The 27,776-nt window shown below is 44.1% G+C and overlaps 1 protein-coding gene, 3 long non-coding RNA genes and 1 pseudogene across 4 annotated transcripts; 4 read left to right on the top strand and 1 right to left on the bottom strand.

Annotated features, from left to right (window-relative positions):
* The first annotated feature begins 1,444 nt into the window (after nucleotides 1-1,444).
* On the top strand, nucleotides 1,445-6,533 carry LOC115405782 (uncharacterized). Its single transcript, XR_003933462.1, has 7 exons — nucleotides 1,445-1,534; nucleotides 2,153-2,181; nucleotides 2,285-2,471; nucleotides 2,742-2,860; nucleotides 4,174-4,239; nucleotides 4,401-4,432; nucleotides 5,195-6,533. It is a non-coding gene; the product is annotated as an uncharacterized LOC115405782 (long non-coding RNA).
* Nucleotides 6,534-6,840: 307 nt separating this feature from the next.
* Nucleotides 6,841-8,830, top strand: LOC115405785 (uncharacterized). The gene is made up of 3 exons (XR_003933466.1): nucleotides 6,841-7,508; nucleotides 7,956-8,075; nucleotides 8,671-8,830. It is a non-coding gene; the product is annotated as an uncharacterized LOC115405785 (long non-coding RNA).
* Nucleotides 8,831-11,846: 3,016 nt separating this feature from the next.
* Nucleotides 11,847-15,241, top strand: LOC115406136 (uncharacterized). Its single transcript, XM_030116040.1, has 11 exons — nucleotides 11,847-11,898; nucleotides 12,068-12,193; nucleotides 12,365-12,490; nucleotides 12,605-12,670; nucleotides 12,842-12,967; nucleotides 13,140-13,265; nucleotides 13,381-13,446; nucleotides 14,393-14,518; nucleotides 14,690-14,815; nucleotides 14,930-14,985; nucleotides 15,215-15,241. The coding sequence occupies exons 1-11, from the start codon at nucleotides 11,874-11,876 to the stop codon at nucleotides 15,239-15,241; spliced, it is 996 nt and encodes a 331-aa protein (XP_029971900.1). The 5' UTR covers nucleotides 11,847-11,873.
* A 233-nt stretch (nucleotides 15,242-15,474) lies between these two features.
* Nucleotides 15,475-16,170, top strand: LOC115405784 (uncharacterized). The gene is made up of 3 exons (XR_003933465.1): nucleotides 15,475-15,590; nucleotides 15,704-15,769; nucleotides 15,942-16,170. It is a non-coding gene; the product is annotated as an uncharacterized LOC115405784 (long non-coding RNA).
* A 6,951-nt stretch (nucleotides 16,171-23,121) lies between these two features.
* Nucleotides 23,122-26,017, bottom strand: LOC115405768 (ATP-sensitive inward rectifier potassium channel 15-like; annotated as a pseudogene).
* Nucleotides 26,018-27,776: the final 1,759 nt, after the last annotated feature.

Below are 27,776 nucleotides of genomic sequence, written 5' to 3'. Positions count from 1 at the left end.
TAGTCACCGTATTCTACTTATTGTTATACTCAATCCCAACTCAATCAATACTCAATTGTTTGCAAGTGCATTAATAGAAAAAAAATTACAGCATAAAATAACAGTTTTTGCCCTTTTAGCATGTCAAACTATTATTTTTCCTTGTATCTAAATGTTATATATACATACTTTATATATTTTACATTGTGTGTGTTTTAGTGTTTCCTTTATTTTTTGAGCAATATATAACTCATATAAACATATCTCAGTGTGTATTGAAAGCTGTGGGTATACGATGGATTTTAATCTTTTTCTCTCTAAATATATCTATTTAATAAAATTATCCACCACAGCATGTGGTAGCCTCAACTGTCCAATAAGGTGTTAAAGGCCACTACAGCTCTTTTTACATCAATGATAAAACAACTACTGCTACATGCAAATGTTTTTGTTTTGAGACCGCTTTCTGTGAAAGGAGCATGTTTGGGTGGTTAACAATTTTCAAATAAGTTTATGTGCTCTAATTACTCGTTGCCATCCCTGTTGGCTATAAAGGAATGACATCTTGAGTGATGATAGTTAGTTTAGTTTCATTTGCGGAAACTAAAAGGAGTAGGACACATTTTCTACTTTTTCCAGATCAACACAAAGATTATATTTTAATTTTTGAATGGCATTTACCCCTCGAACACTTTTTTACACTTAAGCTTCAGTTAGGAGAATAACTCTTGTGTTTCCTGTGAATACAACATTGAGACTGTAGAACATATATATTTTTTGGATTTATGGCTGTCTTTTCAAAGTTGACATCTATAAACAAATTACCTCCTTTTGTTACCGCCATTTGTTTAAGGTGGAGTCCAGTTAAAAAAGAACAATGCAGATTTCCTGGTGAACAATGTAATAGTTCTTTGCAAATTTTACATTCATAAATGCAAGTATTTGAAAAGTAGACCCCGGATCATTGGTTTCAAAAACAATTTAGAATTATTTAAAAAGTCCTTGCACTTGGTAATGACTGAAAAGGCTCAGAAAGTGTTTACTTTATTGAACTCATTTGTACTATTGGATTAAGGCCCTCTTATTGTCTTTGTGTGATGTTTTTTTTTTTTGGAGTGGGGGTGGGGGTGATGTTTTACATCCTACTGGTTCCCAACTTTGGATAAGTGTTATGCCTTTAATGTTTGTACCTGTTAATAAAGTTGTAAAAAAAAAAAAGGAAAAAAATATAATTGCGTCTCTCACTAAAATAACGTGAGGGAATGTCTTGTTTATCCAGGGGCTCATCAGGCTCACTAACACAACATTCTATCACAGCGCTGCAGAGATGGAATCTGGGAAATGTAGTCCGTTAGCGTTCGACAGTGTGTGAATGAAGTACCCCTCCTCACTACATTTCCCAGCATCCCTCTCTTCTTCCCGCTCATTCTTCCTGCGCGCCAAGTCATCTCATTACCCCTGCTGGGAAAACTGCTTATCGGCGGACTGGGCTGTATTCGTCTTTCGCTGGAGGAACTGCTCGGTGGTCAGCCCTGCGTGTCCGACTATTTGATGGGTAATTGCACAGTGACATTAAAAAAATAAAAATAAAAATCACACTACAATACATATACGTGTAGTAGCACACGTTTGAAGATGAATCAAATTGCGTTTTTGTGGTTAGCTGTTAGCTGACATAATGCTAGCACTTTTCATTGGCAATTTTAGAGGAAAACACCAACTTATCTTTAAATAGGCTTGATCAAACTCTTTCAGGAGTAAGCTGAGATGACACACATGAGTATTGAAAGGTCCCTGTAAAGCCCGTTTTTGGAGGGGGTGGGGGAGTGGCGTCACGCTGTTAGCTCATGTTGCTAAACCCATTCATTTAATAGCGGCCGGCTAGATTTTTCGATTAAACTGCTCCAAACTTTCCCAACTTACGTGGTCTAATTCAGGCATTTGTTCCGTGGAGAGTTTGAATTTGAATTTGCTTTGAATTTGAGCAAACGTTTGGAAACCGATTATTTTCGGAGTTTCGGCCGGAACTTCCGGTTGATTCTCCAACATTGGCATTGAGTAATGCACTTGGTTTTTAGTCTTCCTTTCTACATAGTTAAATAAAATGTTTTGTTTGTAAGAGTTCCTTATTTGTTTTATTGTTAGTTTTCAGTGTAGTCTTTCATATCCTTAGGTTTTCACTGACTCCTTTACATCAATGTGGTAAGTACAATAACAATGCAGTATTCTACAAATTGAATGTTTTATGTTGAAATATAACTTTTTAATGAAATTATTAACCTGTTTATGTTCTTTTTGTTTTAAGGAAATGTTTCACATTGTCATATTAGCTTCCACAAATGAAGTGGAAGTTGTTCCAGCAAATTGGTTTAAAAAAAACACCTGTCTGTAGCCACCATACAAATGGGATGATGTTGTAAAAGCAGTAAGATCACAGGAACAACCTGGAACACGTTGGATTCCGTACAAAGTACGCGTTTTATTAGGCAAAGGTATGGAGTAAGTCATAATTTGCACTCTGTATTTTGCATCTAATTTTTTTTTTTATGTTCACTCAATTCACTGCTACTTATGAGGAAGCGAGGGTCAAACTGCCAGAGGCTGAAAGATTCACGGATTTGACTGATTCAGAAACCAGCCACAGAGACACAAACGGAGAACAGTGTCAGTTGAAGGAACAATGGAGTCACAATGGAAAAAGATGAAGTGAGTCAAGTTACAGCCTTGCACAATTCTATCTCTCCTATTTATTTCTAATGCAGGAAGAGGTGTCACATTCAAGATGATGCGGATAGTGAAGATGAGACGTCGGGAGCATCTACTTTACCTAGACCTCCAGAAATGGCCACTGCAAAGAAGCTGTCACCCTCAATCCTACAATGTAAGGCCACTAATGTCTAAGAACGGAACAATGTACCGTGAGACAAAAAAAAAAAGTCAATATAAATGACGATTCAAATCTTGATTGGATAAAAAATGAATCATGAAGCCTTTTTTAAACTTATAGAAATGTGACAGTGAAAATTTAAACAGCTTCCAGCATCCACTAGAGTGTCAGCACAGACACATTTTATTCAAGAAGTTTTAAAACCGGGAGAACAAGGCGCAGTTGCTTCATCAGATTCACTCCAGGTTGTCCACAGGCGTCTGCTTAAATAATCTGAGACACCTACACTGGGGGAGAAGGAGAAGGGGACATCAATCAGGTCAACTAATTAGACACAGGCAGCAATCGCAACTCTTCTTTGGAGGTAGAGTGAGAGAAGTTTAGATAAAAGAGAAAAAAGAAATTAGTTTAGGTACTTGTTAAGACCCACTACAATGATTTGGTAGACTATAAATGCAAAATACATATAACTGTACGTAATACTTGTTAGACCCATTACAATAATGAGATAACTATAATGCAAAATACACAAGGCTGTACCAACTCCTACAACTCAAAAAAAAGAGAGTGAATACTGTAAAAATATATAACTACACCCCAGTATAGGTGTCGCTGATTATTTAAGCAGACACCTGTGGACATTCAGGAGCGAGTCTGATGAAGCAGCATGCGTAACGTTTGTTCTCTCGTTTTAAACACTTCTTGGCCAGCCTCTGGTGGCGGCCTGTCCGGTGATGGGCTGGTTGCCGTCCCTTCGGTGGGGCGCTCTGCCCCTGTGTCTGGCTTCCTGGCTGCTTGGGGCCGTCTGCCCCCCTGGGGGTGGGATATAGGTGGGGGATGGACGGGTGGGGTGTTGGGGTGCGGGATTTGGGAGGGGCTGGGGCGGGCGGGTATGGGTGGCGGGTGGGTCAGTTAAAAAAAAAAAAAAAACACTTTTTGAATAAAATGTCTCTGTCCTGACACTCTAGTATGTGCTGGAAGTTTTTAAAGAGTTTCTCATTTCTAGTTATTTGCACTTTTGGTACTTTGATGGATTAAATCAAGTTATTGGACAAAATGGCATGCTTTTCCCTAAAGGTTAGAGAGAAGACTCCACCACCACCACAGTACTTTAATATCTGATTCACTCCTAGTGGATGTAGAACAAAGCAACTCTGATTCATCCCACATTTTGTATTACAGTGGGCCAGACAGTGGGAAAACTGGTGTGACGGTGTTTTGAGTATAGTAATACAAAAATAATAGTACAGTAGGCAGAAATGTGCCATATGTAAGTGTATAATGAAAGTATTCCTTTACTTTTAAAGGGCGGACGGATGGACAGACAAACGGACAAAGAAACCCCAACGATTACTTTACCTCTGCTGGCGGAGGTAATTTTTGAATTGTAATATGGTAGATTGGAGATATAAATGAAGCGATTGTCAGTGAGCTCTATTTTTCCTTTTTTTTTTTTTAAATTGTTTTAATCGTGTTCAACCTGTGTTTTTTTCCCCTCTAAACGTATTATTTTCCTGTGCACAACATTGACCAGCGGACAAAGTTTTACATCAGAAGATGACAAGAGTAAGTGCACACACATCTGCATATACAGACATGTAAAAAATCAAACATTTAAGCTGATGAACCCCAGCTTTCCCAGGAGTTTGCTCTATAAAAAATCTCCATGATATGAATTTAAGTAATAAAATTGATTCATAATAAACTTAAGAAGCCCACTGTCCAATTGAAGCCCATGTAACCCATGCAAATTGAATGTGGACCCCACATGACTGTGTTGACTGGGAACCTGGGAACCGAATTTCCCAGTTTGGAATCAATAAAGTAACTCTCTACTCTAACCTCCCCCTAAATCAGTCTTTCATCAGACGCGTGATTGTCTGAGGTTGATTTTCTTTACAGCAGCTCCTGCTCCGAGAACTCGCAATCCCCTCCCCCGACTAAAACGGGAGAGGACGACAGTATCTCCATTTCTAAATTGTTTTCTCTTTTCATGGATCCACTTTTTAGCTCTCATAAAGTTGTGCTGGCTCTTTTTTTTCCTTCGCAAACATTCATTTCTTGTAAATCACTGCTGTCTACTCACTTGCTGAAGGCTCCTCTGTTTCGCGAAACCTTCCGCTAGTTACAGCTTAACTGATTCGTACCACACTAAGAACCAGTTAAGGTGTAATCTTTGACTTGTGTGTGTGTGTGTGTGTGTGTGGCCCCATGGTGGTATTACTAAGGTAATGTGCAGTATGTATTTACTTCAATGTACGTATATATTAAATGTTAAAACTTACGTTTATGCAAAATTGATAATAACTTTCTTGTGTCTCATTTTAGATGCAGTAAGAAGAAATCCATTGACAGCTACAGACCAGGATATTGAGCAGTGGATTCGAAGGTGGCTCCATCTTGCTGGGGACAGAGAAGGAGGACGCCGAGCCAGGCAGCGGCCTGAGTAAACTGACTGTTCTGCCCAAAGAATTTCTGATGTTACTTGTTGTAGTAGTAGTTATTGTTTTAAATGTTTAAGCAGGTTGGCTTTACAGCCCCCCCCCCCCCCCCCCCCCCAACACACACACACACACACACACACACACACAGAGTTTATGCATCCAGATGGCAAACTATCTTCAGTTGTCATACATTTTATCTGTGTTGTCTTGCAGACAAAGCAACTGCAACATGCAGTTTTCAGAGTTTTATTCATTGGTAGGAAAATGACAATTTGATATTGCTAATTGCTAGTTTGAGCACTTGGTTGAATGTATTTGTGGAAAATGTTGGCAAAAAAAATCAAGGCAAAAGCAGGTAGTCATTATTGTATTGTATAGCCCTGATCTGGCACATGTTGCCCAATTAAGGTGACGCTGTGGTTATTTTATCGGGCCCAGATTTGGCCCAGACCTGGCCCACAACTTGTTTGGCATCCGGTCCATGTACGGTTTACCTGTGGCTGAGTTCGGCAGCCACACTCACCCCTGAGTGAACGCCACGACCATGGCCGAATGTGGGCCGTAAGAAGACTACGGATGTGGGCCACATCTGGGCCAAAACATCGCTGCTATCTGGGAAGGAACTACATTTCCTAAGATTTTAAAGTGAATCTAAAACTGCAAATGTAGACATGAGAAAGCGGGGGTTAATTGGAAAGCATGGGGGCAAATAAGTTTGGTGATAGAGATCAGGAACGGAGTGGTTAACCAGAGACATCCTGTGGACGGAAGCAGGGCCGGTTCTACGCAGGGGCAAGAGGGGGCCTGGCCCCCTCAAATAAATGTTGTGCCCCCTCAAACTAAATCCCCCAAAATATAGTCCCAGTTCTGACCCCAGACCTGAAGGAACCACCGATCAGCTGATCAAGATTCACATTCTCCACTATGAAGACACACATCTGTTTTATTGAAAATAAAAAGAATAAAATAAAAGAAATCCATCGGCTGGTCGGTCAGTAAATAGCTGCTGGAAGAGTCTAGAATCCAGTCACCCCTGACTGGAACTCCGGCCTCACGTCGGTTTCAGACCCCGTTTACACCGAAAACATTTTCAAGTGAAAACGCAAAACTCCCCACAACGGTGCAACCATAGACAGTAAATAAATGGACAGACCTTTCGTGACGTCACCCATATAGTTCTCAACCGCCGTTCTGAAGACCACAAGCGAGTCCAGCAGGACGTCTCCACATTGAATATTTGAAACCGGATACGTGACGGCATCACGGGGACAGAGGAGGCGCTGTGATAGGGCGATTTAAGCAAAACTTTAACTCGTAATAGAAAATCAACAGATGATTTATGTGAAAATCAGAATGTGGTGAAGCCAACACGGTGATAGAAACTAGTGATGGAGACCAAAATATGTTCTGAAACTGGGCGCTTTATACGTTTATTTGCACTCTGAAAATCGGCATTTTTGAATGGGTTCCAATGAGACCGGGGCTCTTTTTGAAACCAGCATCATCGCCCCCTGCTGGAATTTCTCTGGAATTACAGTTTTTTTGGACTTCCGCATTATCTTCATGATTTATGAGCGGAGGTTGGCGCCCGGGTGCAACGGACCTTTTTTGACAGCTGCTCCCAAAGTGCAACTTTTCGAAAATAGTCTGTCTGCATGGGAACGAGGAAAAACAACACTTTGTGGCAACGTTTGGGCGGAGATGCTGACGGCTAACCACGTCGTTTTCAGCGTCTCCGTGTAAACATCAAACCTTACTGAAACAAATAAGCTAAAACTTTTCGTTTTCACCTGAATCGTCGTCGTGTAAACGGGACCTTCCTCTCTTGGTTCTCAGAAATGGACAGTCTGTCAATCAAGACGTTTCCTGATTCGTTGCTCCTGACTGAAGGTGTTTTACTCTCGTCAGATCAGACTGAACATTTCAGACTCTGGTTCTGTCTCCGTCTCTTCGTGCTGGTTTGTGCTTGAACGGTGACCGAGCTGCCGCTCCTCAGTGTGTGTTTGTGTGTGTGTGTGTGTGTGTGTGTGTAAACCGTCTGGGTGTGTTTGGCCGCCTCCCCCCCTCGCCGTGTCTTTTCAGTGGACTGTACATGATGCTGCAAACCGCCTGGTCCTCCAGAACCCCGGGAGAACCCATGCAACGACCTTTAAGAAGACAGGCCAGCTGGCATGGAGTCCTGAAACTATGGGAGAAAAGTGAGTTTGATTTGTTTACACTACGTTTACAATGGCACAGTTTTCATTTTTAAGGATATATATGTAGGTATAAACAAATATTTGCATATTTATTGCCAAAGGCTAAATGATATGACGTGTTTTGTGTTCTCACATTTGGAATGTAATGTTACGGTCGTCACCTGTATTAGTATCTGGATGATTTTTGATAAAGTAGTTGATCATTTTTATGACTACGAAGTGACTGTTTTCTGTGCCTTTTTATGGTTAGAATTATTGGTTAACTTTTTATTACCATTTGGAGTCACTGAGATGTGTATTTTTGTATTCTGAATAAATAAATGGTTCAGCTTTTGTTGTAGATTTTGGAGGTGCCTTAAAAAAAGGCGATCATATCTCTCTTCTTCAATAAAACCAAATACAAGCCGAGTGTTTCAGACTCCTTCTGTCCATCTTAAATGCGTTTAGCTGGAACAGCAGTGGAATGTTTGAGCAGCGGTGGACACGAACTGGCCTGATGAGAAGAGTTTTATTGTCATGAAGTAAATTCCACTCCCTCCTCCACTCAGCCTCATTATTAAAATCACTGTGAGTGTCCTCCATCACTGTCTACCAATCACTCCCAGCATGCACTGCGAGAGAGAGAGAGAGAGGCCGACAGAGAGCGAGAGAAGAGTTTGTTCATATGGAGGAAGATCAGGGAGTTCAGGAAAAATAAGCAGGTTTTTAACCAAGGAGAAGGGGTTTTGATGTGATTGATTCCCTGGGGGGGCTTCACTCTGCAATGTAAAAATTTAAATAATCTAGAAATTATATTGATTTAAAAAATTAAAACCAAACTAAAGCGAAACAATGAATGTTTTTAAAAGGGGGAATTCATTGAGTAAAAATAAATTCCTGATTATATTAACATTTGGTCACAAGACAAACTGTCTTGGCAGAGTTTTCCCATTGTTCATCTGAGAAAAGGCTTTCAACGTAGCATTGTATCAGACGAATCAAATAAGATGGCTGCTACTGACAACACAGCAAAGCATCCATTGGTTAAAAGAAATAATACTCTGAGCAGTTTATCTAGAAACATTAATCAGTGTAGCAGTATTTGTACTTCACTACTAAATTTTCAGAACTCTTTCCACCTCTGGAAGTTTGTCAAAATAAATTTCTATTTTTCTTTCTTCAGTCGTTGAGCAGTGGCCAGAAGATCCACCTGTCAACCGTTTGCTGGATAATGCTGCAATGCATGTGATTCAGGCCTGTGTGAGAAAACTGATTTCCCCAAGACTGCCAGCTGCGTGCAGGGTCAGAGGTCACTGCTGGAGCCATTGACAGGTTTGAGGAAAACCCTGAGGATGATTATTCAGGGTTAAAGAAATCAGACAACCTGTATTTGCAAGGCAATCTATTTTTTTTTAAAAAAATGTTAACCTGCATGGTATCTGTTTTAAAATGACATGAAAGAGCTCAGGAATTTTCAGCTTATTTTAAACCCTCCAAAGTAAACTGAAAAATAAAAAAACAAAAACAGCTCTTTCAGTGGTTCCTCCTCATCAGCTGGTTTGTGTGTGCTTCCTCTACAACCCTGAATAAATCCTCCTTGAGCAGCGTCAACACCTGGACTCCTCATCTTTGGTTCTTTCCACCAAAAATTCCACAACAACAAACGGCAATTTTTATTTTATTTATTTATTTTTTTTTTTTTTTTTGTTGACAAGTGGGGCTCAGACTGCAGCGTCATTTCCAAACTGAGAGCTGATTGGCTGCTGCCGATGTAGGCGGGTCCTGATCTCAGCCAGTAATACGGGCCTGATTAGTGATTGGCAGATAGAGGGAGACGCTAAAGCTAAGGCTAACTATCGGAAGTCAAAATGGATGAAGGTCGTTATTTAAAAAAAGAACCGCCGTGCGCCTTTCTTTAAAGTGAGTCCGCAGCTTTGGTGAGTGAAAGCATATTTAGATATGTGCATGCACACACACGCACACACTAATAGACCGCATATAAGAACTTTTACAATTGGTATAAATCTATGCATGTGCTACCCAGCACGGAGCATGCGCAGATCAGCTGGGTGTCTCCATGACAACCAGACTGTTGAAGTCATCAGAAGATGAGAGCTTCCTGAGGTCCTCTGATCGAAGGGTTCATTCTGTCCGTCTAGCGAGTCCAGCGAGTCGAGCAGCGTAGTTTTGGTGTTTTTTTCATGTCTTTTCAAGACTTTCCTCCAGCTATTATGGAGAAATCATTTCCCCGGAACCTGAGTTCCACCCAGGCTGACCAGGCCTACAGGCCACGGGTAAGACAAGAGCATTCAGTTCTTACAAACACAAGTTAGAACTGCTTTATCGAGTCTGTGAAGAAACTACACCAGCACTCTTTTTCTGAGTGTCACATTTCTTCCAGACTACAGAATGCATATTTATCTCTCTGTTTTCCCTTTGCAGAAAAGTTTGGATGAGGATGTCCAACTTTGCCCACAGCGTATGGGGTCATGGGCACAGGGATGCCGTGGATGGGCTCCAGCTGGGAACTCTGGTAAGCTCTCCTCAATGTCTCTCTTTTTTCTGTGATCAAATATTTTATTTTATTAGAAAAAACTGCATACGTATAATTACATGGTCACAAAATGCCCAAGGCACAGAACACGCCAATGAACATAGCGCAAATATGAACAAACAACGAGTGAGAAGGAAAAACAAACAAACATGGATACAGGATATAGGGATATAAATACATTTATTGTGTAATGTCCTTGTCGAATAAATAAATACATAAATGAATAGAACACATGCTTTAATTCGGGCTGTCAGTTTCAATCAATACACTTAAATACAGTTATGTTATTGTCATAGATTCAAACAAAGGTGCTTCAACCAGGAAGAAAAATAAAAGTGCTCTGAATTACTGCAATAAACAGAAAAAAGAGTGAGCAACAACAAACATAAATATTACTGGGACAGGGAATTGAAATAACTGCCATACACTCACCTTTTCAATATTAATAGCTTTAAATTTTATTCTACAACATAGTTTTATTATAGATTTAAATCAGGGGTGGGGAACCCTGGTCCTGGAGGGCCGCAAAACTGCATGTTTTCCATGTCTCCCTGCTTCAACACAGCTGATTGCAATGAGGCTCGTTATCTGGCTTTCTGCTGGACTTGGCCATGAATCTTGATTCGATTCAGGTGTGTTGAAGCAGGGAGACATGGAAAACATGCAGGTTTGCGGCCCTCCAGGACCAGGGTTCCCCACCCCTGATTTAAAGAAAGGTTCTTCAACCAGGAAGAAAAATAAAAGTTCTCAGAAGTACAGAATTATTTAAGGTTGTAGTGATTATGGTGACACTGCAGTGAATCCCTCTACTGTTTTTTTTTTTTTTACTATTTTTGTGGAATTTCTCTTCACTGTTGCAGCATTTTGTAAATTGTAGACAGTGCCTTAATCCAGCAGCACTACCGCCTGCTCATAGAAATCAATGCTTGAATGACAGATACTTTTAATAAAAATAAGCTTGTAGCATGTAGTTCACCTGACAAAGGTGGGGAGGAGGCGCCCTTTCCTTTGTATGTTACTGACGTTTTGTTAAAGAGTTATTGAGACTGAAAGTCTGTATCTTTCAATATTGTGGCAACTTCAGTGGACTGTTCAGTGAATGACCTAATTCATGGCCACGATTTATTATTTCGTGGCCACAAACTAGCTTTTTCAGTCGCGTTTACATCACGAGTTCTCATTTTGGAGCTCAAACTTACCGCGGTGGAGCTTAGCTTGTAGCATGAGCTGGGGACGGCCATCTGTGGTGTGAATGCTGAGCGCGTGATCACTCTCTTGTGGCGCTTTCTGTTCGGCTTGAATAGCAATTAATGATTGTGAAACGCATACTGGACGGCACTATATCGAAATATTGGAAATGTGTTTAAAACTTATATCACCGTTATTGAATAAAAATATACCGCGGTATATTTTGCGATGGAAAATTTGTCCAGCCCTCGGCTGTCAGTTTTTGTCGCATTAATTGAAATTAATTAGACTCTGTCTTTTTTTGAGATGTGCTGCTGCATCTGAATGGTGATAATGAGGCTTTTCCTTGATTGATCTCTTGCAGAATCAAGAGTTTCCCAGGCCGCCGTCCCCAAACCAGACCCTGTGGATGAAACCATCCACCTGCGTCCACAGGGCCTTGGGCTCTGGGCTCAGGGATGTCGCGGGTGGTCTCTCGCTGGCGACTCTGGTAAGGTCTCCTCCTGAGCTAAGGAAACTCATCATGGAAGAAAACCTTTTTTTTTCTCTCAAATTGTATATAAAATTGATTTCTTCCTTGATTTCTCTCTTTTGTTGAATCAGAACACGTGCAGAGACGACGAGAGACCAGAGCGACATCAGCGATGGAGCGACACAGGGTGGAGCCAGGTGAGCTGACGGTGTTCCTACCAAACCTGCATGACGCAAACACGTTTTAAACTGATTGTTTCCTCAGAATCAGAGCAGATCAGAGCAGCTTGATTTGCTGATTGTTATTTTAAACCGTGTATAAAACCCCTCAAACTCACTGCTGTGACTCTACATTTTCTGTTGACAGGGAAAGTGGCTCAGCTGGTGGAGCCAGAGGAGCTGGTGGAGCCTGCAGAACCAGTGATGCCTCTGGAGCTGGTAGAGCAGGTTGAACCGGTGGAGTCCGTCGAACTGACTCTAGCTGGCGACTCTGGTAAAGTCTCCTAATCGATTTCTCTCTTTTGTTGAATCAGAAAACATGGTTTAATTTGGGCTGTCATTTTAATCGCATTAAGTGAAATTAATTAATTTCTGTCTTTTTTTGAGATGTGCTGCTGCATCTGAATGGTGATAATGAGGCTTTTCCTTGATTGATCTCTTGCAGAATCAAGAGTTTCCCAGGCCGCCGTCCCCAAACCAGATCCTGTGGATGAAACCATCCACCTGCGTCCACAGGGCCTGGGGCTCTGGGCTGAGGGATGTCGCGGGTGGTCTCTCGCTGGCGACTCTGGTAAGGTCTCCTCCTGAGCTAAGGAAACTCATCATGGAAGAAAACCTTTTTTTTTTCTCTCAAACTGTGTGTAAAATGTATTTCTTCCTTGATTTCTCTCTTTTGTTGAATCAGAACACGTGCAGAGACGACGAGAGTCCAGAGCGACAGCAGCGATGGAGCTACACAGGGTGGAGCCAGGTGAGCTGACGGTGTTCCTACCAAACCTGCATGACGCAAACACACGTTTTAAATTGATTGTTTCCTCAGAATCAGAGCAGATCAGAGCAGCTTGATTTGCTGATTGTTATTTTAAACAGTGTATAAACCCCCTCAATCTCACTGCTGTGACTCTACATTTTCTGTTGACAGGGAAAGTGGCTCAGCTGGTGGAGCCAGAGGAGCTGGTGGAGCCTGCAGAACCAGTGATGCCTCTGGAGCTGGTAGAGCAGGTTGAACCGGTGGAGTCCGTCGAACTGACTCTAGCTGGCGACTCTGGTAAAGTCTCCTAATCGATTTCTCTCTTTTGTTGAATCAGAAAACATGGTTTAATACTGGCTGTCAGTTTTCTTCGCATGAATTGAAATTAATTAATTTCTGTCTTTTTTTGTGATGTACTGCTGCATCTGAATGGTGATAATGAGGCTTTTCTTTGATTGATCTCTTGCAGAATCAAGAGTTTCCCAGGCCGCCGTCCCCAAACCAGATCCTGTGGATGAAACCATCCACCTGCGTCCACAGGGCCTGGGGCTCTGGGCTGAGGGATGTCGTGGGTGGTCTCTCGCTGGCGACTCTGGTAAGGTCTCCTCCTGAGCTAAGGAAACTCATCATGGAAGAAAACCTTTTTTTTTTTCTCTCAAATTGTATGTAAAATGTATTTCTTCCTTGATTTCTCTCTTTTGTTGAATCAGAACACGTGCAGAGACGACGAGAGGCCAGAGCGACAGCAGCGATGGAGCGACACAGGGTGGAGCCAGGTGAGCTGACGGTGTTCCAACCAAACCTGCATGACGCAAACACACGTTTTAAATTGATTGTTTCCTCAGAATCAGAGCAGATCAGAGCAGCTTGATTTGCTGATTGTTGTTTTAAACAGTGTATAAAACCCCTCAATCTCACTGCTGTGACTCTACATTTTCTGTTGACAGGGAAAGTGGCTCAGCTGGTGGAGCCAGAGGAGCCGGTGGAGCCTGCAGAACCAGTGGTGCCACTGGAGCTGGTAGAGGCCGTTGAACCGGCGGAGTCCGTCAAACCGACTCTAGCTGGCGACTCTGGTAAAGTCTCCTAATCGATTTCTCTCTTTTGTTGAATCAGAACACATGGTTTAATACTGGCTGTCAGTTTTCTTCGCATGAATTGAAATTAATTAGACTCTGTCTTTTTTTGAGATGTGCTGCTGCATCTGAATGGTGATAATGAGGCTTTTCCTCGATTGATCTCTTGCAGAATCAAGAGTTTCCCAGGCCGCCGTCCCCAAACCAGATCCTGTGGATGAAACCATCCACCTGCGTCCACAGGGCCTGGGGCTCTGGGCTGAGGGATGTCGTGGGTGGTCTCTCGCTGGCGACTCTGGTAAGGTCTCCTCCTGAGCTAAGGAAACTCATCATGGAAGAAAACCTTTTTTTTTTCTCTCAAATTGTATGTAAAATGTATTTCTTCCTTGATTTCTCTCTTTTGTTGAATCAGAACACGTGCAGAGACGACGAGAGGCCAAAGCGACAGCAGCGATGGAGCGACACAGGGTGGAGCCAGGTGAGCTGACGGTGTTCCTACCAAACCTGCATGACGCAAACACACGTTTTAAACTGATTGTTTCCTCAGAATCAGAGCAGATCAGAGCAGCTTGATTTGCTGATTGTTATTTTAAACCGTGTATAAAACCCCTCAAACTCACTGCTGTGACTCTACATTTTCTGTTGACAGGGAAAGTGGCTCAGCTGGTGGAGCCAGAGGAGCTGGTGGAGCCTGCAGAACCAGTGATGCCTCTGGAGCTGGTAGAGCAGGTTGAACCGGTGGAGTCCGTCGAACTGACTCTAGCTGGCGACTCTGGTAAAGTCTCCTAATCGATTTCTCTCTTTTGTTGAATCAGAAAACATGGTTTAATTTGGGCTGTCATTTTAATCGCATTAAGTGAAATTAATTAATTTCTGTCTTTTTTTGAGATGTGCTGCTGCATCTGAATGGTGATAATGAGGCTTTTCCTTGATTGATCTCTTGCAGAATCAAGAGTTTCCCAGGCCGCCGTCCCCAAACCAGATCCTGTGGATGAAACCATCCACCTGCGTCCACAGGGCCTGGGGCTCTGGGCTGAGGGATGTCGTGGGTGGTCTCTCGCTGGCGACTCTGGTAAGGTCTCCTCCTGAGCTAAGGAAACTCATCATGGAAGAAAACCTTTTTTTTTTCTCTCAAACTGTGTGTAAAATGTATTTCTTCCTTGATTTCTCTCTTTTGTTGAATCAGAACATGTGCAGAGACCACGAGCGTCCAGAGCGACAGCAGCGATGGAGCGACACAGGGTGGAGCCAGGTGAGCTGACGGTGTTCCTACCAAACCTGCATGACGCAAACACACGTTTTAAATTGATTGTTTCCTCAGAATCAGAGCAGATCAGAGCAGCTTGATTTGCTGATTGTTATTTTAAACAGTGTATAAACCCCCTCAATCTCACTGCTGTGACTCTACATTTTCTGTTGACAGGGAAAGTGGCTCAGCTGGTGGAGCCAGAGGAGCCGGTGGAGCCTGCAGAACCAGTGGTGCCACTGGAGCTGGTAGAGGCCGTTGAACCGGCGGAGTCCGTCAAACCGACTCTAGCTGGCGACTCTGGTAAAGTCTCCTAATCGATTTCTCTCTTTTGTTGAATCAGAACACATGGTTTAATACTGGCTGTCAGTTTTCTTCGCATGAATTGAAATTAATTAGACTCTGTCTTTTTTTGAGATGTGCTGCTGCATCTGAATGGTGATAATGAGGCTTTTCTTTGATTGATCTCCTGCAGAATCAAGAGTTTCCCAGGCCGCCGTCCCCAAACCAGACCCTGTGGATGAAACCATCCACCTGCGTCCACAGGGCCTGGGGCTCTGGGCTGAGGGATGTCGTGGGTGGTCTCTCGCTGGCGACTCTGGTAAGGTCTCCTCCTGAGCTAAGGAAACTCATCATGGAAGAAAACCTTTTTTTTTCTCTCAAATTGTATGTAAAATGTATTTCTTCCTTGATTTCTCTCTTTTGTTGAAGCAGAACACGTGCAGAGACGAAAAGAGGCCAGAGCAAAAGCAGCAATGGAGCAACACAGGGTGAAGCCAGGTGAGCTGACGGTGTTCGATACCAAACCTGCATGACGCAAACACACGTTTCAATTTGATTGTTTCCTCAAAATCAGAGCAGATCAGAGCAGCTTGATTTGCTGATTGTTATTTTAAACAGTGTATAAAACCCCTCAAACTCACTGCTGTGACTCTACATTGTCTGTTGACAGGGAAAGTGGTTCAGCCGCTGGAGCTTGTGGAACTGGTGGAGCCTGTCAAACCAGTGGAACCAGTACAGCCATTGGTAACACCACCACAGGTGGAGCCTGCAGAACCAGTGGTTCCACTGGAACCGGTAGAGCCTGTGGAGACAGAAGAGCCGGTGGAGACAGTAGAGCCGGTAGAGACAGAAGAGCCGGTGGAAACAGTCGAGCCGGTGGAGACAGAAAAGCCGGTAGAGACAGAAGAGCCGGTGGAGACAGAAGAGCCGGTGGAGACAGAAGAGCCGGTGGAGACAGAAGAGCCGGTAGAGACAGAAGAGCCGGTGGAGACAGAAGAGCCGGTGGAAACAGTCGAGCCGGTGGAGACAGAAAAGCCGGTGGAGACAGAAGAGCCGGTAGAGACAGAAGAGCCGGTAGAGACAGAAGAGCCGGTAGAGACAGTCGAGCCGGTGGAGACAGAAAAGCCGGTGGAGACAGAAGAGCCGGTAGAGACAGAAAAGCCGGTAGAGACAGAAAAGCCGGTGGAGACAGAAAAGCCGGTGGAGACAGAAGAGCCGGTGGAGGCGGTGGAGACAGAAAAGCCGGTGGAGGCGGTGGAGACAGAAGAGCCGGTGGAGACAGAAGAGCCGATGGAGACAGTCGAGCCGGTAGAGACAGTCGAGCCGGTGGAGACAGAAAAGCCGGTGGAGACAGACGAGCCGGTGGAGACAGAAGAGCCGGTAGAGACAGAAGAGCCGGTGGAGACAGAAGAGCCGGTGGAGACAGTCGAGCCGGTAGAGCCGGTAGAGCCGATAGAGACAGAAAAGCCGGTGGAGACAGAAAAGCCGGTGGAGACAGTAGAACCGGTTCAGCCGGTAGAGACAGAAGAGCCGGTGGAGACAGAAGAGCCGGTAGAGACAGAAGAGCCGGTAGAGACAGAAGAGCCGGTGGAGACAGTCGAGCCGGTGGAGACAGAAAAGCCGGTGGAGACAGAAGAGCCGGTAGAGACAGAAGAGCCGGTAGAGACAGAAAAGCCGGTAGAGACAGAAAAGCCGGTGGAGACAGAAGAGCCGGTGGAGGCGGTGGAGACAGAAGAGCCGGTGGAGACAGAAAAGCCGGTGGAGACAGAAGAGCCGGTGGAGGCGGTGGAGACAGAAGAGCCGGTGGAGATAGAAGAGCCGGTAGAGACAGAAGAGCCGGTGGAGACAGAAAAGCCGGTGGAGACAGACGAGCCGGTGGAGACAGAAGAGCCGGTAGAGACAGTCGAGCCGGTAGAGCCGATAGAGACAGAAAAGCCGGTGGAGACAGAAGAGCCGGTGGAGACAGCAGAGCTGGTTCAGCCGGTGGAGACAGTAGAGGCTGTGGAGCCGGTGGAGTTGGTTAAAAAGTCGAGCCGGTGGAGCTGGTTGAGGACACTGTTCAGCTGTTGCAGCGGGAAGAGCCGGAAGAGCTGGAAGAAGTGATTTCTATCCACTTCGCTCAGCTGGACAGAAATTTGGAAATGAAAACAATGGAAAGGAAAGTGGGGACGGAGAAAAAGAAGACCGAGGGGGAAAGAAGAAAAAATTCAGAACAAATTTAGGATAGAAAAGAAAAAAAAGAGGGCTACATTCCAGGCATATTTAGGTTAAACCAAACCAAAGAAAGAGACAATTTCTAGGCACAATTCAATTAACCCCCCAAAAAATTAGAAGAAAAAAAGGCACAAATAGGTTAAAAAAAAGTGTCTTTTATTAAGGAACGGCAACGCTGGAAAAGAAGAAGAATGGAGTTTATGTCACAATGTGTGTGTGTGTGTGTGTGTGTCTGCGTGTATGTGTGCATTGAGGAAAAATAATAAAAAAGAACATTATAAATTGACCAAGACTGCAGGATATTTTGTCCAGGGTTGTTGCTCATATTCTACGTATACAGTAGAGTTGTACAGTCTGACAGACAAAACCAAAAGCTTCCTGCACCCGTTCATTAATTACAGTGAAATGTGTGTGTCGCTCCAGTCCATCAGAGCAAATATCGGATGTCTAGCTGCTGATAGACAAGCAACAAAGAAAAGTTGTTCCATATCAAAAATAACAGAATTATTGCTAAATGTAGTTTATTGTCTCTGACAGAAAAAGATGAGATGTTGTTTGGATCAGAAACACTCGTCTCCAGTTTGCTGGTCGCTCCACCATGTTTCCATAACAAACCCTGAAAGCCTGAACAGCCGAGCTGCTGGAGGAACGAGTTTTGTCCTTGAAGAGGCTTCTGCTTAAAGGGGAACGGTCGTTTTTACAATCTGGACCTTATTTCACATTCGTCACAACAACATTTACGCACCCGTTTGACTTTCGTGTGATTTTCAGTTGGTTCGGAGATAATTAGATGCTCCCATATCCATATAACGGCAGCGGGCGGGGCACCGACATGCAGCCGTTACAGACGCTCTTTTCTCTTATGTTTGTTGTGGTGTGGTAGATACATGTACATTTATTAAGTCAGCATCACTTAGCGCTATTGGGAAGTCTGTAAACCGGCTAGATTGAGCAACTCTCCGGGAACTCTGAAGCGATGATGTCATCACACTGCGCCGTGGCGCACTGTTTGTTTACATGGAAATAGCGTCTCTGCTCTGCAGTCAGACCACGGCATCTCGATCGGCTTTTTTAGGCAGTCAGAGTTTATTTTCAGCTGGTTGTAACTTTGGTACAATGGTCTGAGTGTGCATATATCCTGCTGTGAAAGTAAAATTACCAGCTGGACGTCACCGAGCTCACAGGCTCCCACTTCGTGACCAGGATTTATTGAAGCTATGGCTAATAGCGCTCAACACGGACCCCAGCATCACTGTTCAAACTATACCACATTTGGATTATCGGGTGTGCAGTGCCCACTTCACATCGGAGGACTTCTTCCCAGTTCAGGAAAGAAATGAAGGCCAGAAGATCCAGAGAATGAATCTCAAAAAGAATGACATTCCAGCGGCTGCAGGAGGAGAGCAGGTCGAGGTAACATGAAGCTATGCTATTCATTTTTTTCTTTACTAATGTCTAGAGGTTTTACTGTTTAGTTCATTTGAGCAACAACAAAGGATGATACAAGTATATCTGTCAATGACAAGAGTTGTACATAAACAGTAAAATATTCTGTACACTGTTGCTCAAAAGGAGTAGGAACAAGTTTATAACATTCTAGCCAACTCTAGACATTAGTAAAGAAAAAAATGAATATTATTAGCATCACGTTACCTCGACCTGCTCTCCTCCTGCAGCCGCTGGAATGGCATTCTTTTTGAGATTCATTCTCTGGATCTTCTGGCCTTCATTTCATTCCTGAACTGGGAAGAAGTCCTCCGATGTGAAGTGGGCACTACACACCCGATAATCCAAATGTGGTAAAGTTTGAACTGTGATGCTGGGGTCCGTGTTGAGCGCTATTAGCCATAGCTTCAATAAATGCCGGTGTTCCATATCAACCTGTGACCATTTTAACTGGTGACCGAACGCCTCTAGCGTCCGTTGTTACTGCTAGCAACAGCAGATGCTGAGAGACCCGACTGAAGCCTATAGCTGTCCTGGTGAATGCCTTTCCACAAAATGTACAATGAAGTTCCAAAGCGTATTACCTTTTGTGACTGTTTATCCTTGTTTGATGAACTTGTTTCACGTCGTGACTGTCACCCAGCTGCTTCTGCTGCTGCGTGCGCTCATATTAGCATGATTGAAACGGGAGCATCGGGGTCCTGACACGTCACCGAGGGGGCGGGGCCACACCTCGGTCACATCTTGACATGAAGGGTGCAGACAGACGGTCACAAGCCATTATAAGCTGGTATTATTGGCCTGGCATGGCTGCTGCACTCATGTACACACTGCCTCTTTCAATAAACATCGCTGTGACTCATATCTATTGGCAGTCGCTTGATTACTGAGCAGTGTGAGCATTGTTTTTAGCTGCGAAGCTAGCTAGCTTCGGGATCCCGTGACGTCACCGAAGGGGCGGGGCCACACCTCGGTCACATCTTGACATGGAGTGCAGGCAGACAGTCACAAGCCTTTATAAGCTGGTATTATTGGCCTGGCATTTCAACAGCACTCATGTACGTACTGATTCTTTCAATAAACATCACTGTGACTCATATCCATTGTCATTCCTTTGGTTGTTGAGCAGATTCAGCATTGTTTGTAGCGACAAAGCAAGCTAGCATCGGGGTCACGTGACGTCATTGAGGGGGCGGGGCCACACTTCGGTCACATCTTGACATGGAGTGTGCAGACAGTCACATCTGCCCTGAAGCTGGATCAACCTGTGACTACTGTCAGTGTGGTGATCTGTTAGTAGCTGTCACCTGAAGAGAAACGGCCCAAAGGAGGAAGAACCTTTTGCCAGTAAAATGATGACAGAAATAATTCATCCAATGTCTTTATTTTGTAGTTTGATCCCCCCCTACTGTCCAACTTGTGCTACCGATGTGGGGGAGAGTGACATTCTAAGGGGTCCTATGGCTGACTGGGCGTGTAAATTTGATTACAACTTCTTGAAATGTATGACTCCAACTATCTGTATTTCTCTCCTGAGGCTGAATGCTCAAATTGCAGCAAATGGTGCCACTGCCCCTGTTGGGGAACCTCACACAGGACTGGACTTCTTCTGTCCTGTGTTATTTCATATTTCAGTTTTTCATTTCATGTTTTTTTTTTTTTTTCCATTTTGTCAGTCCTGTCCTTATCCCCTCACCCAGACCAGAATGGCAGAAAGTCACCTTCTCTGAGCCTGGTTCTGCAAAGGCTTCTTCCTGTAAAAAGGGAGTTTTTCCTTTCCAGAGTCACCTATGTTTGCACATGTGGATCTGTTGGGTTTTTTGTCTATAACAGTGCCAATACATTTTTTTGGTGTGAATAAACTTTTTCTTTTTTGAACAACATCGTGCTGTATGATATTTGTAGGTGTTACATCGACCAACATGATGTCTTGTTACTTCGACATGACTTCCCATTGATGCTGGATCTCACAAAGTGGTTCTCACATGGGGTCATTGTACCCCTGGGGGTACAATGGTATGCCAGTGGCTATAAAACTAGCAACAATTTAAAAACACATTTATTAAATAATACTGAAATAAGCTATGAACGTAATTTCATCGACTGAATTTCATAATAAGTAAGTGCTTCTACAAACTCAGACCTTCCTCCCATCCCATGATGGCTTGACCCTACCTGGCACATTCCACATGTTCATAATTAGGTTCATGAATCCTTATGGTTCTCTATTATCATCCAAAACAGGGCACTTCAATTTGACGATTACTTTCTATGTGTAGAAATTTTCTCAAATATAATTGAATCACTTAATTAAAGTTTCATTTTTTATCTTTTTTTCTGAAGAGTTCAAGAAACGCCTCTTCAAATGATTGATATTTTGCACTATTATAAAATTCTATAAGTCAGAAACTCATGATGTAGTGCTGTGTATCTCTTTTGTTCAACCAATAATGCACAGTTCTAATCAGGGGGTGCTTGAATGAATGAATGGGTAATGGGGGTACATGGCAGAAAACAGTCTGAGAACCACTTATCTAACAGATCACCACACTGACAGTAGTCACAGGTTGATCCAGCTTCAGGGCAGATGTGACTGTCTGCACACTCCATGTCAAGATGTGACCGAAGTGTGGCCCCGCCCCCTCAATGACGTCACGTGACCCCGATGCTAGCTAGCTTTGTCGCTACAAACAATGCTGAATCTGCTCAACAACCAAAGGAATGACAATGGATATGAGTCACAGTGATGTTTATTGAAAGAATCAGTACGTACATGAGTGCTGTTGAAATGCCAGGCCAATAATACCAGCTTATAAAGGCTTGTGACTGTCTGCCTGCACTCCATGTCAAGATGTGACCGAGGTGTGGCCCCGCCCCTTCGGTGACGTCACGGGATCCCGAAGCTAGCTAGCTTCGCAGCTAAAAACAATGCTCACACTGCTCAGTAATCAAGCGACTGCCAATAGATATGAGTCACAGCGATGTTTATTGAAAGAGGCAGTGTGTACATGAGTGCAGCAGCCATGCCAGGCCAATAATACCAGCTTATAATGGCTTGTGACCGTCTGTCTGCACCCTTCATGTCAAGATGTGACCGAGGTGTGGCCCCGCCCCCTCGGTGACGTGTCAGGACCCCGATGCTCCCGTTTCAATCATGCTAATATGAGCGCACGCAGCAGCAGAAGCAGCTGGGTGACAGTCACGACCTGAAACAAGTTCATCAAACAAGGATAAACAGTCACAAAAGGTAATACGCTTTGGAACTTCATTGTACATTTTGTGGAAAGGCATTCACCAGGACAGCTATAGGCTTCAGTCGGGTCTCTCCGCATCTGCTGTTGCTAGCAGTAACAACGGACGCTAGAGGCGTTCGGTCACCAGTTAAAATGGTCACAGGTTGATATGGAACACCGGTCACGAAGTGGGAGCCTGTGAGCTCGGTGACGTCCAGCTGGTCATTTTACTTTCACAGCCAGGATATATGCACACTGGAACCATTGTACCAAAGTTACAACCAGCTGAAAATAAACTCTGACTGCCTAAAAAAGCGATCGAGATGCCGTGGTCTGACTGCAGAGCAGAGACGCTACTTCCATGTAAACAAACACAGTGCGCCACGGCGCAGTGTGATGACATCATCGCTTCAGAGTTCCTGGAGATTTGCTTAATCTAGCCGGTTTACAGACTTCCCAATAGCGCTAAGTGATGCTGACTTAATAAATGTACATGTATCTACCACACCACAACAAACATAAGAGAAAAGAGCGTCTGTAACAGCTGCATGTCGGTGCCCCGCCCGCTGCCGTTATAGGGAAACGGGAGCATCTAATTATCTCCGAACCAACTGCAAATCACACGAAAGTCAAACGGGTGCGTAAATGTTGTTGTGACGAATGTGAAATAAGGTCCAGATTGTAAAAACGACCGTTCCCCTTTAAAATCTGTGTGAGCACAGAGCAAACCCATTCATTCAAAACCTCCTGCGTGATCAAGGAGCTTAAATCACTTCAGTTTATTGAAAGGCAAGAAGCACAATCTGTATTGTGACATTTGGCAAATTCAGTCAACTTTTCATTCGTGTATTTTTCAAGAGTCCACAAGCCAATTCACAGATACGCATGAATTATTGATTTCACGTTTAATGATAGGATGATCAACATTCTGAAACAGGTACCAACTGAAATGACTGGATCAGACTGTAACTGGGTTTTTATTTCAAGGTAGAAAAAAACACAAATGCAGAGATTTAAATTTAAGACGTGAACTCTGGTGGATTAGCTTAAACTTTTCTAATTCTCACACATTTTTGTGTCATGGGTGCAGGGTGGAAGGACCCAGGCGCAGGCAGCAGGCACGGTTAGAAAGGGTCTTTTATTCCGAAAACTCAGGAGGTCAGGAACTCAGGAAAAGGCAAACAGAGCTGAGGTGCAGGCAGGGACACGGACGCAGGAAGACAGACGCACAAGGAGCCGACAAGACGCACCAGGAGAGCAGGACTTAAATAGGGGGGCAGGACAGGTGGAGCACAATAGGGAGATAAGGAGACAGACCAGACGGGAGAACAAGAGGAGCAGGCAGGTGACCAGGCAGGAGAACATGAGGGCAGACCAACACAAAACAGGACCCGAGCGCCCCCACATGGGTGCAGGGGCACAGGGCGTGACATTTTGTGGTAAAGGTGTGTACATTTTTGTGGTTTTTGCAATGATTATAGTTGCTGAACACAGTAAATACATTCCCTTTCACATCTATGTCTTCTTCTGCAGAGAAACGTCCAACGGGATGCTATTCTGTGAACTCCACTGACGCTGTTTTGTAGTTTTAGATCACTTTATCTTATATATCCCTTTCAACTACAAATCACATTTCACTGGTCAAGCTGCTACGAATTTCTCCTGTATTTTACGTTTTCTATTCAGTCTCTTTGCTACCTAAAAAACATTTCATTGCCTTCCTGATAAACAGTTTACTCCTTCTTGTAGTCCTCCAGTTTCAGCTTCTCCGTGTTGTTGCTGATGAACGCCGGGTCGTTGCTCGCCTGCACTTTGTCGAAGAACTTGAAGTCGGCCACGTAGCGGCCGCTGGGCGTGCTGAACAGCACCGGCTTGAACTCGTAGCCTCACAGGATCTCCTGCGGGACGTAGGAGGTGCAGCTCTGACACATGGCCGCCGTGGACTCCATGGTGGCGTTGAGGGTGACGAGCAGCTCGAAGTCGCGGGTGAGCAGGTTCTCCGCCGTCAGGCCGGACAGGGGTCTGCGCTCGTCCAGGACGTGGTAGAAGGTGAGAGGCAGGATGAGGAACGGGCTCTCGCCGCTGGAGTCCATGTGGAAGTCCACCGAGCTCTCCTCCTCCGTCACGTTGGACTGGAACAGCTTCCCCATCAGCTGGCACTGGATGAGCAGGCTCTAACTCATGTTGGCCACCCTCAGCATCAGGCACAGCTGGCCCCGGCGCCGGCACACCACCGCCGACTGGCTGAACTTGATGGTCTCCGCCCGCTTCTTGGGCCGCGCCAGCCTGGCCAGGAAGGCGCCGGTGACGAAGATCTCGGCCAGGCCGGTGATGACGAGCTGGGCCACCGGGGTGAAGATGGCCAGCGGGCGCTCCTCGGAGATGCAGCGGAAGCCGTAGCCGATGGCGGTCTGAGATTCAAGTGAGAAGACGAAGGCCCCCGTCAGCGTCTCCACGTTCAGAACGCAGGGCGTGTGGTTGGAGCTCAGGCCCGGCTCGAAGTCGCCGTTCCCCATGCCGATGAAGTAGAAGATGACCCCGAAGATGAACCAGGTCATGATGAAGGTGGAGACGAACAGGGTGAGCTTGTAGCGCCACTTCATGTCCACCGCCGTGGTCCAGATGTCGTGCAGGTGCAGCTTCACCATGCCCTCCACGCTGTCGATGCGCACGTTGTTGTGGCCGTCCTTGTTGACGATCCTCCTCAGGACCGCCGACTTCCCGCTGGCCATGCTGCTCCCAGTCAGAGGAAGATGAATGAACGGAGGTTTGGCTTCGGCTTCAGCCACAGACGAGCTGACGGAGCAAGAAGAGGAGGAGGAGGAGCGTTGGACCTTCGTTTGAATGATGCACACAAGCTTAAAATCTGACCAGGAATAGGTTTAGAATTCCTCACGAAGCTGTTAATTTTAATATGAAAGGCACGTCTCAGTTGCAAGTTTATAATAAAAAAAACATTGTTTCAATAAAATGCATTCAAGTAAATGTGAAGGTCGCCATTTGGACAGTGTTTCCTTCTTCTAAACTGATCTCCTGAGCTGGATATTACAGAGACGATCAAATCGAGGGTCTTCGGGAGGAGGTTCCTCCACCCTCAAACAGCTTGACCAACTCCACACCTGCTCTGTCTCGTGCCAAATAATCCATCCAGTGTTTTTCAGATACTTTAATATTAGTGTTTATTATAACACTGAAGCGTATTTTCTCCATTTGGTTCGTTTCCATTACACTCACAGGGAATTCTGTTCTAAATTGTGTTTAAAAAAAAAAAAAAAAAATCCTGATCACTAATCAGTAATTAAATAACAAGAAGTTCTGACAGGAAAAGACGTCGTCCAACCCTGAGAGTTGAATTTTCCACTGATAATCTGATTTCCCTTTTATCACACAGTAGTCTTTATTACTGTTATGTTGTGTATTATTGTGTCAAAATTGCAAAATCAAGGAAGAACAAAGTGTATACTGACTGCAGTTCACCTTGAAACTAGGACTACCTTCAGATCTTCTGGAAATACGAAGAGTTGAATGAATTTGTATGAAAATACAGAATTAGTCACGGCGTCCACATCCCAACAGATCAAAGTGACTCTTGACAAAGTTGAAAGTTAACCTGGCGGTGAACCATTGCAGGAGCATTTCTAATAATGATTGATAAATCTGTGTGGCGCTCACCTCCTGCTCTGCTGCGCCTTCCAGCAGAACTCAGATTTAGCCTCCTCTTGTCTCGGTGTGACAGACGCCGTGTGAGCCGAGGCCGAAGCGGCTCCACAGCATCTAGTTCAGTGTCTTCTTCCTCCTATTGTCCCGAGCTGTGAACCCTGAACTTTGGCACGCTGCTGCTCGCCGGACGGGAGATGAGACACAAAGCCGGGCTGTAAACGCTGATCTGCATGTGGGTTGGCTTTTTGTTCTCTCCGCCTTCCTCCACCTGCGCACAGGTGGGAACTACAACCCCTGAACACAGCAGCGTGTCGTGGCTGTTGTTGCTTTATACACACACATCCAGGTTCACTGCTGCCTCCCGGCTAAAGGACTGAAGGACAAACCTGAGATATCGGCCGCTCTCTTTCTGTGTCACAGACACATGAAGTCCAGGATGAGCAGACATTCAATGAAACACGGAGAAACAAAGTCAGAAAGCAGCAGGAAAAGAAATCAGTTCACCTGAAGAAGAGAAGAAGGTGTTTGAGTTTCAACACAACTATAAAGAAATAAAAGGAGCTCAAGTATTGACCGGTCTGGGCAGTAAAGGGAGAAAGAAAGAGTCTGGGTTATTGTCATAGGAAGTTAACAGCAATTTAAATGGTTAAAGTGTGAATGTAGCTGAAAAACCAAACAAGTGGTGAGTAGAAAATCAGTCTGAAACGAGTGTTTCTGTATTATTGTTACATGAAGAGGACGAATAAAGAGGATTAATTTGTTCTAATTAAGAAGAAAATGGTTACAAATTGAAAGTAAAAGTCTGAGCGATGAAAGAAGCTTAAAAAAATTAAATATATTGTATCATTAATCATTCTTGTATCATAAAAACTGGACAGTAATCATATGATACAAATAAATAAAAAACATGAACATTTTAGAGTTCAAGAAAAGAAGCCTACAAATGTCCAAGTAGTACCTTTTAAACCTGAACTGGCTCCATGAACATCTCTCAGAATTCTGACTTTATTCCCATAATTCTTATTGAAGTTACTCCAACTGACTGGATTTTCTTGTTGCATCTTAGTCATTTTTTCACACATTTCTAAATAATTTTTCATCTTCTATGAGAGAAAATGACATTTCATCAACCAGATAAAATGTACTGATTTTAAATTGAAAATCAAAAATTAAACCATGCTTAAATTCCAAACCTGTCTGATGTGGTCTGAATAATTACACACTGTAAAAATATATTTTATTTTTTTCCCATTTATACATTCGCTGTTTTGTGAAGACCAGTTCATTTTCTCTTTCTTATCTCTAATATTGTCCTTATCAATTTGAAGTAAAACTTATATAATTAAAATAAATGTATAATATATACATATAATTAGTATTGAAAGCAGTTCAGAGTTTCCCCTACATACACTTTACTTGGGCGGGCCGCCCAAGTAGATTGACACCCGCCCAAGAAGATGAATGGAAAAAAAAAAAAAAACGCGCGGTCTGTCTCTCACACTGGGTGTCAGGCTCGCGAACCCCCGTGTACTCTGATCTCTGGACACATAGCATGGAAGCATGCTAGTTTAGCCGCTACCGGCTACAGGCTAACAGCCTGCAGGCTGCAGATTAATGCTGGTCGACCGTCCCGGACAGTAAAACTTATAATCAGCTCGATTGGCTGATTTTTCCTGCAGAAGCTCCTCATGCTGTTTTATTGAGCAGGCTGTATGTTCTGGTGTTGTGTTTGTTTATATCACGCTGCATGTGCAGCTCCGAGTCCTGCTCCGTGTCTTCTCTATTTTGGAGTTGCTGTGTCAGAGTGACAGCGCCATCTGAAGGCCTGGCGGGTGAACTACATCGTTTTGAGTCCTTGTTATGTTGCGTGGATGTAGATATTTCCTGAAGCGATGCTTTATGGACAGGAAACTGAGAAGGAGATTTTAAACAAATAAGTTGGGCTCATTTGT

This window comes from Salarias fasciatus, chromosome 18, assembly GCF_902148845.1.
Source record: "Salarias fasciatus chromosome 18, fSalaFa1.1, whole genome shotgun sequence".
NCBI lineage: Eukaryota > Metazoa > Chordata > Actinopteri > Blenniiformes > Blenniidae > Salarias > Salarias fasciatus.
This window is presented reverse-complemented; position numbering and strand designations above follow the sequence as displayed.

Bases quoted from the DNA above. Each gene is read 5' to 3' on its own strand.
- LOC115406136 (XM_030116040.1), top strand. From the start codon at position 11,874: ATGGAGCGACACAGGGTGGAGCCAG. The intron at 11,899-12,067 runs GTGAGCTGACGG...TTCTGTTGACAG, and splicing joins GCGACACAGGGTGGAGCCAG to GGAAAGTGGCTCAGCTGGTG. The intron at 12,671-12,841 runs GTGAGCTGACGG...TTCTGTTGACAG, and splicing joins GCTACACAGGGTGGAGCCAG to GGAAAGTGGCTCAGCTGGTG.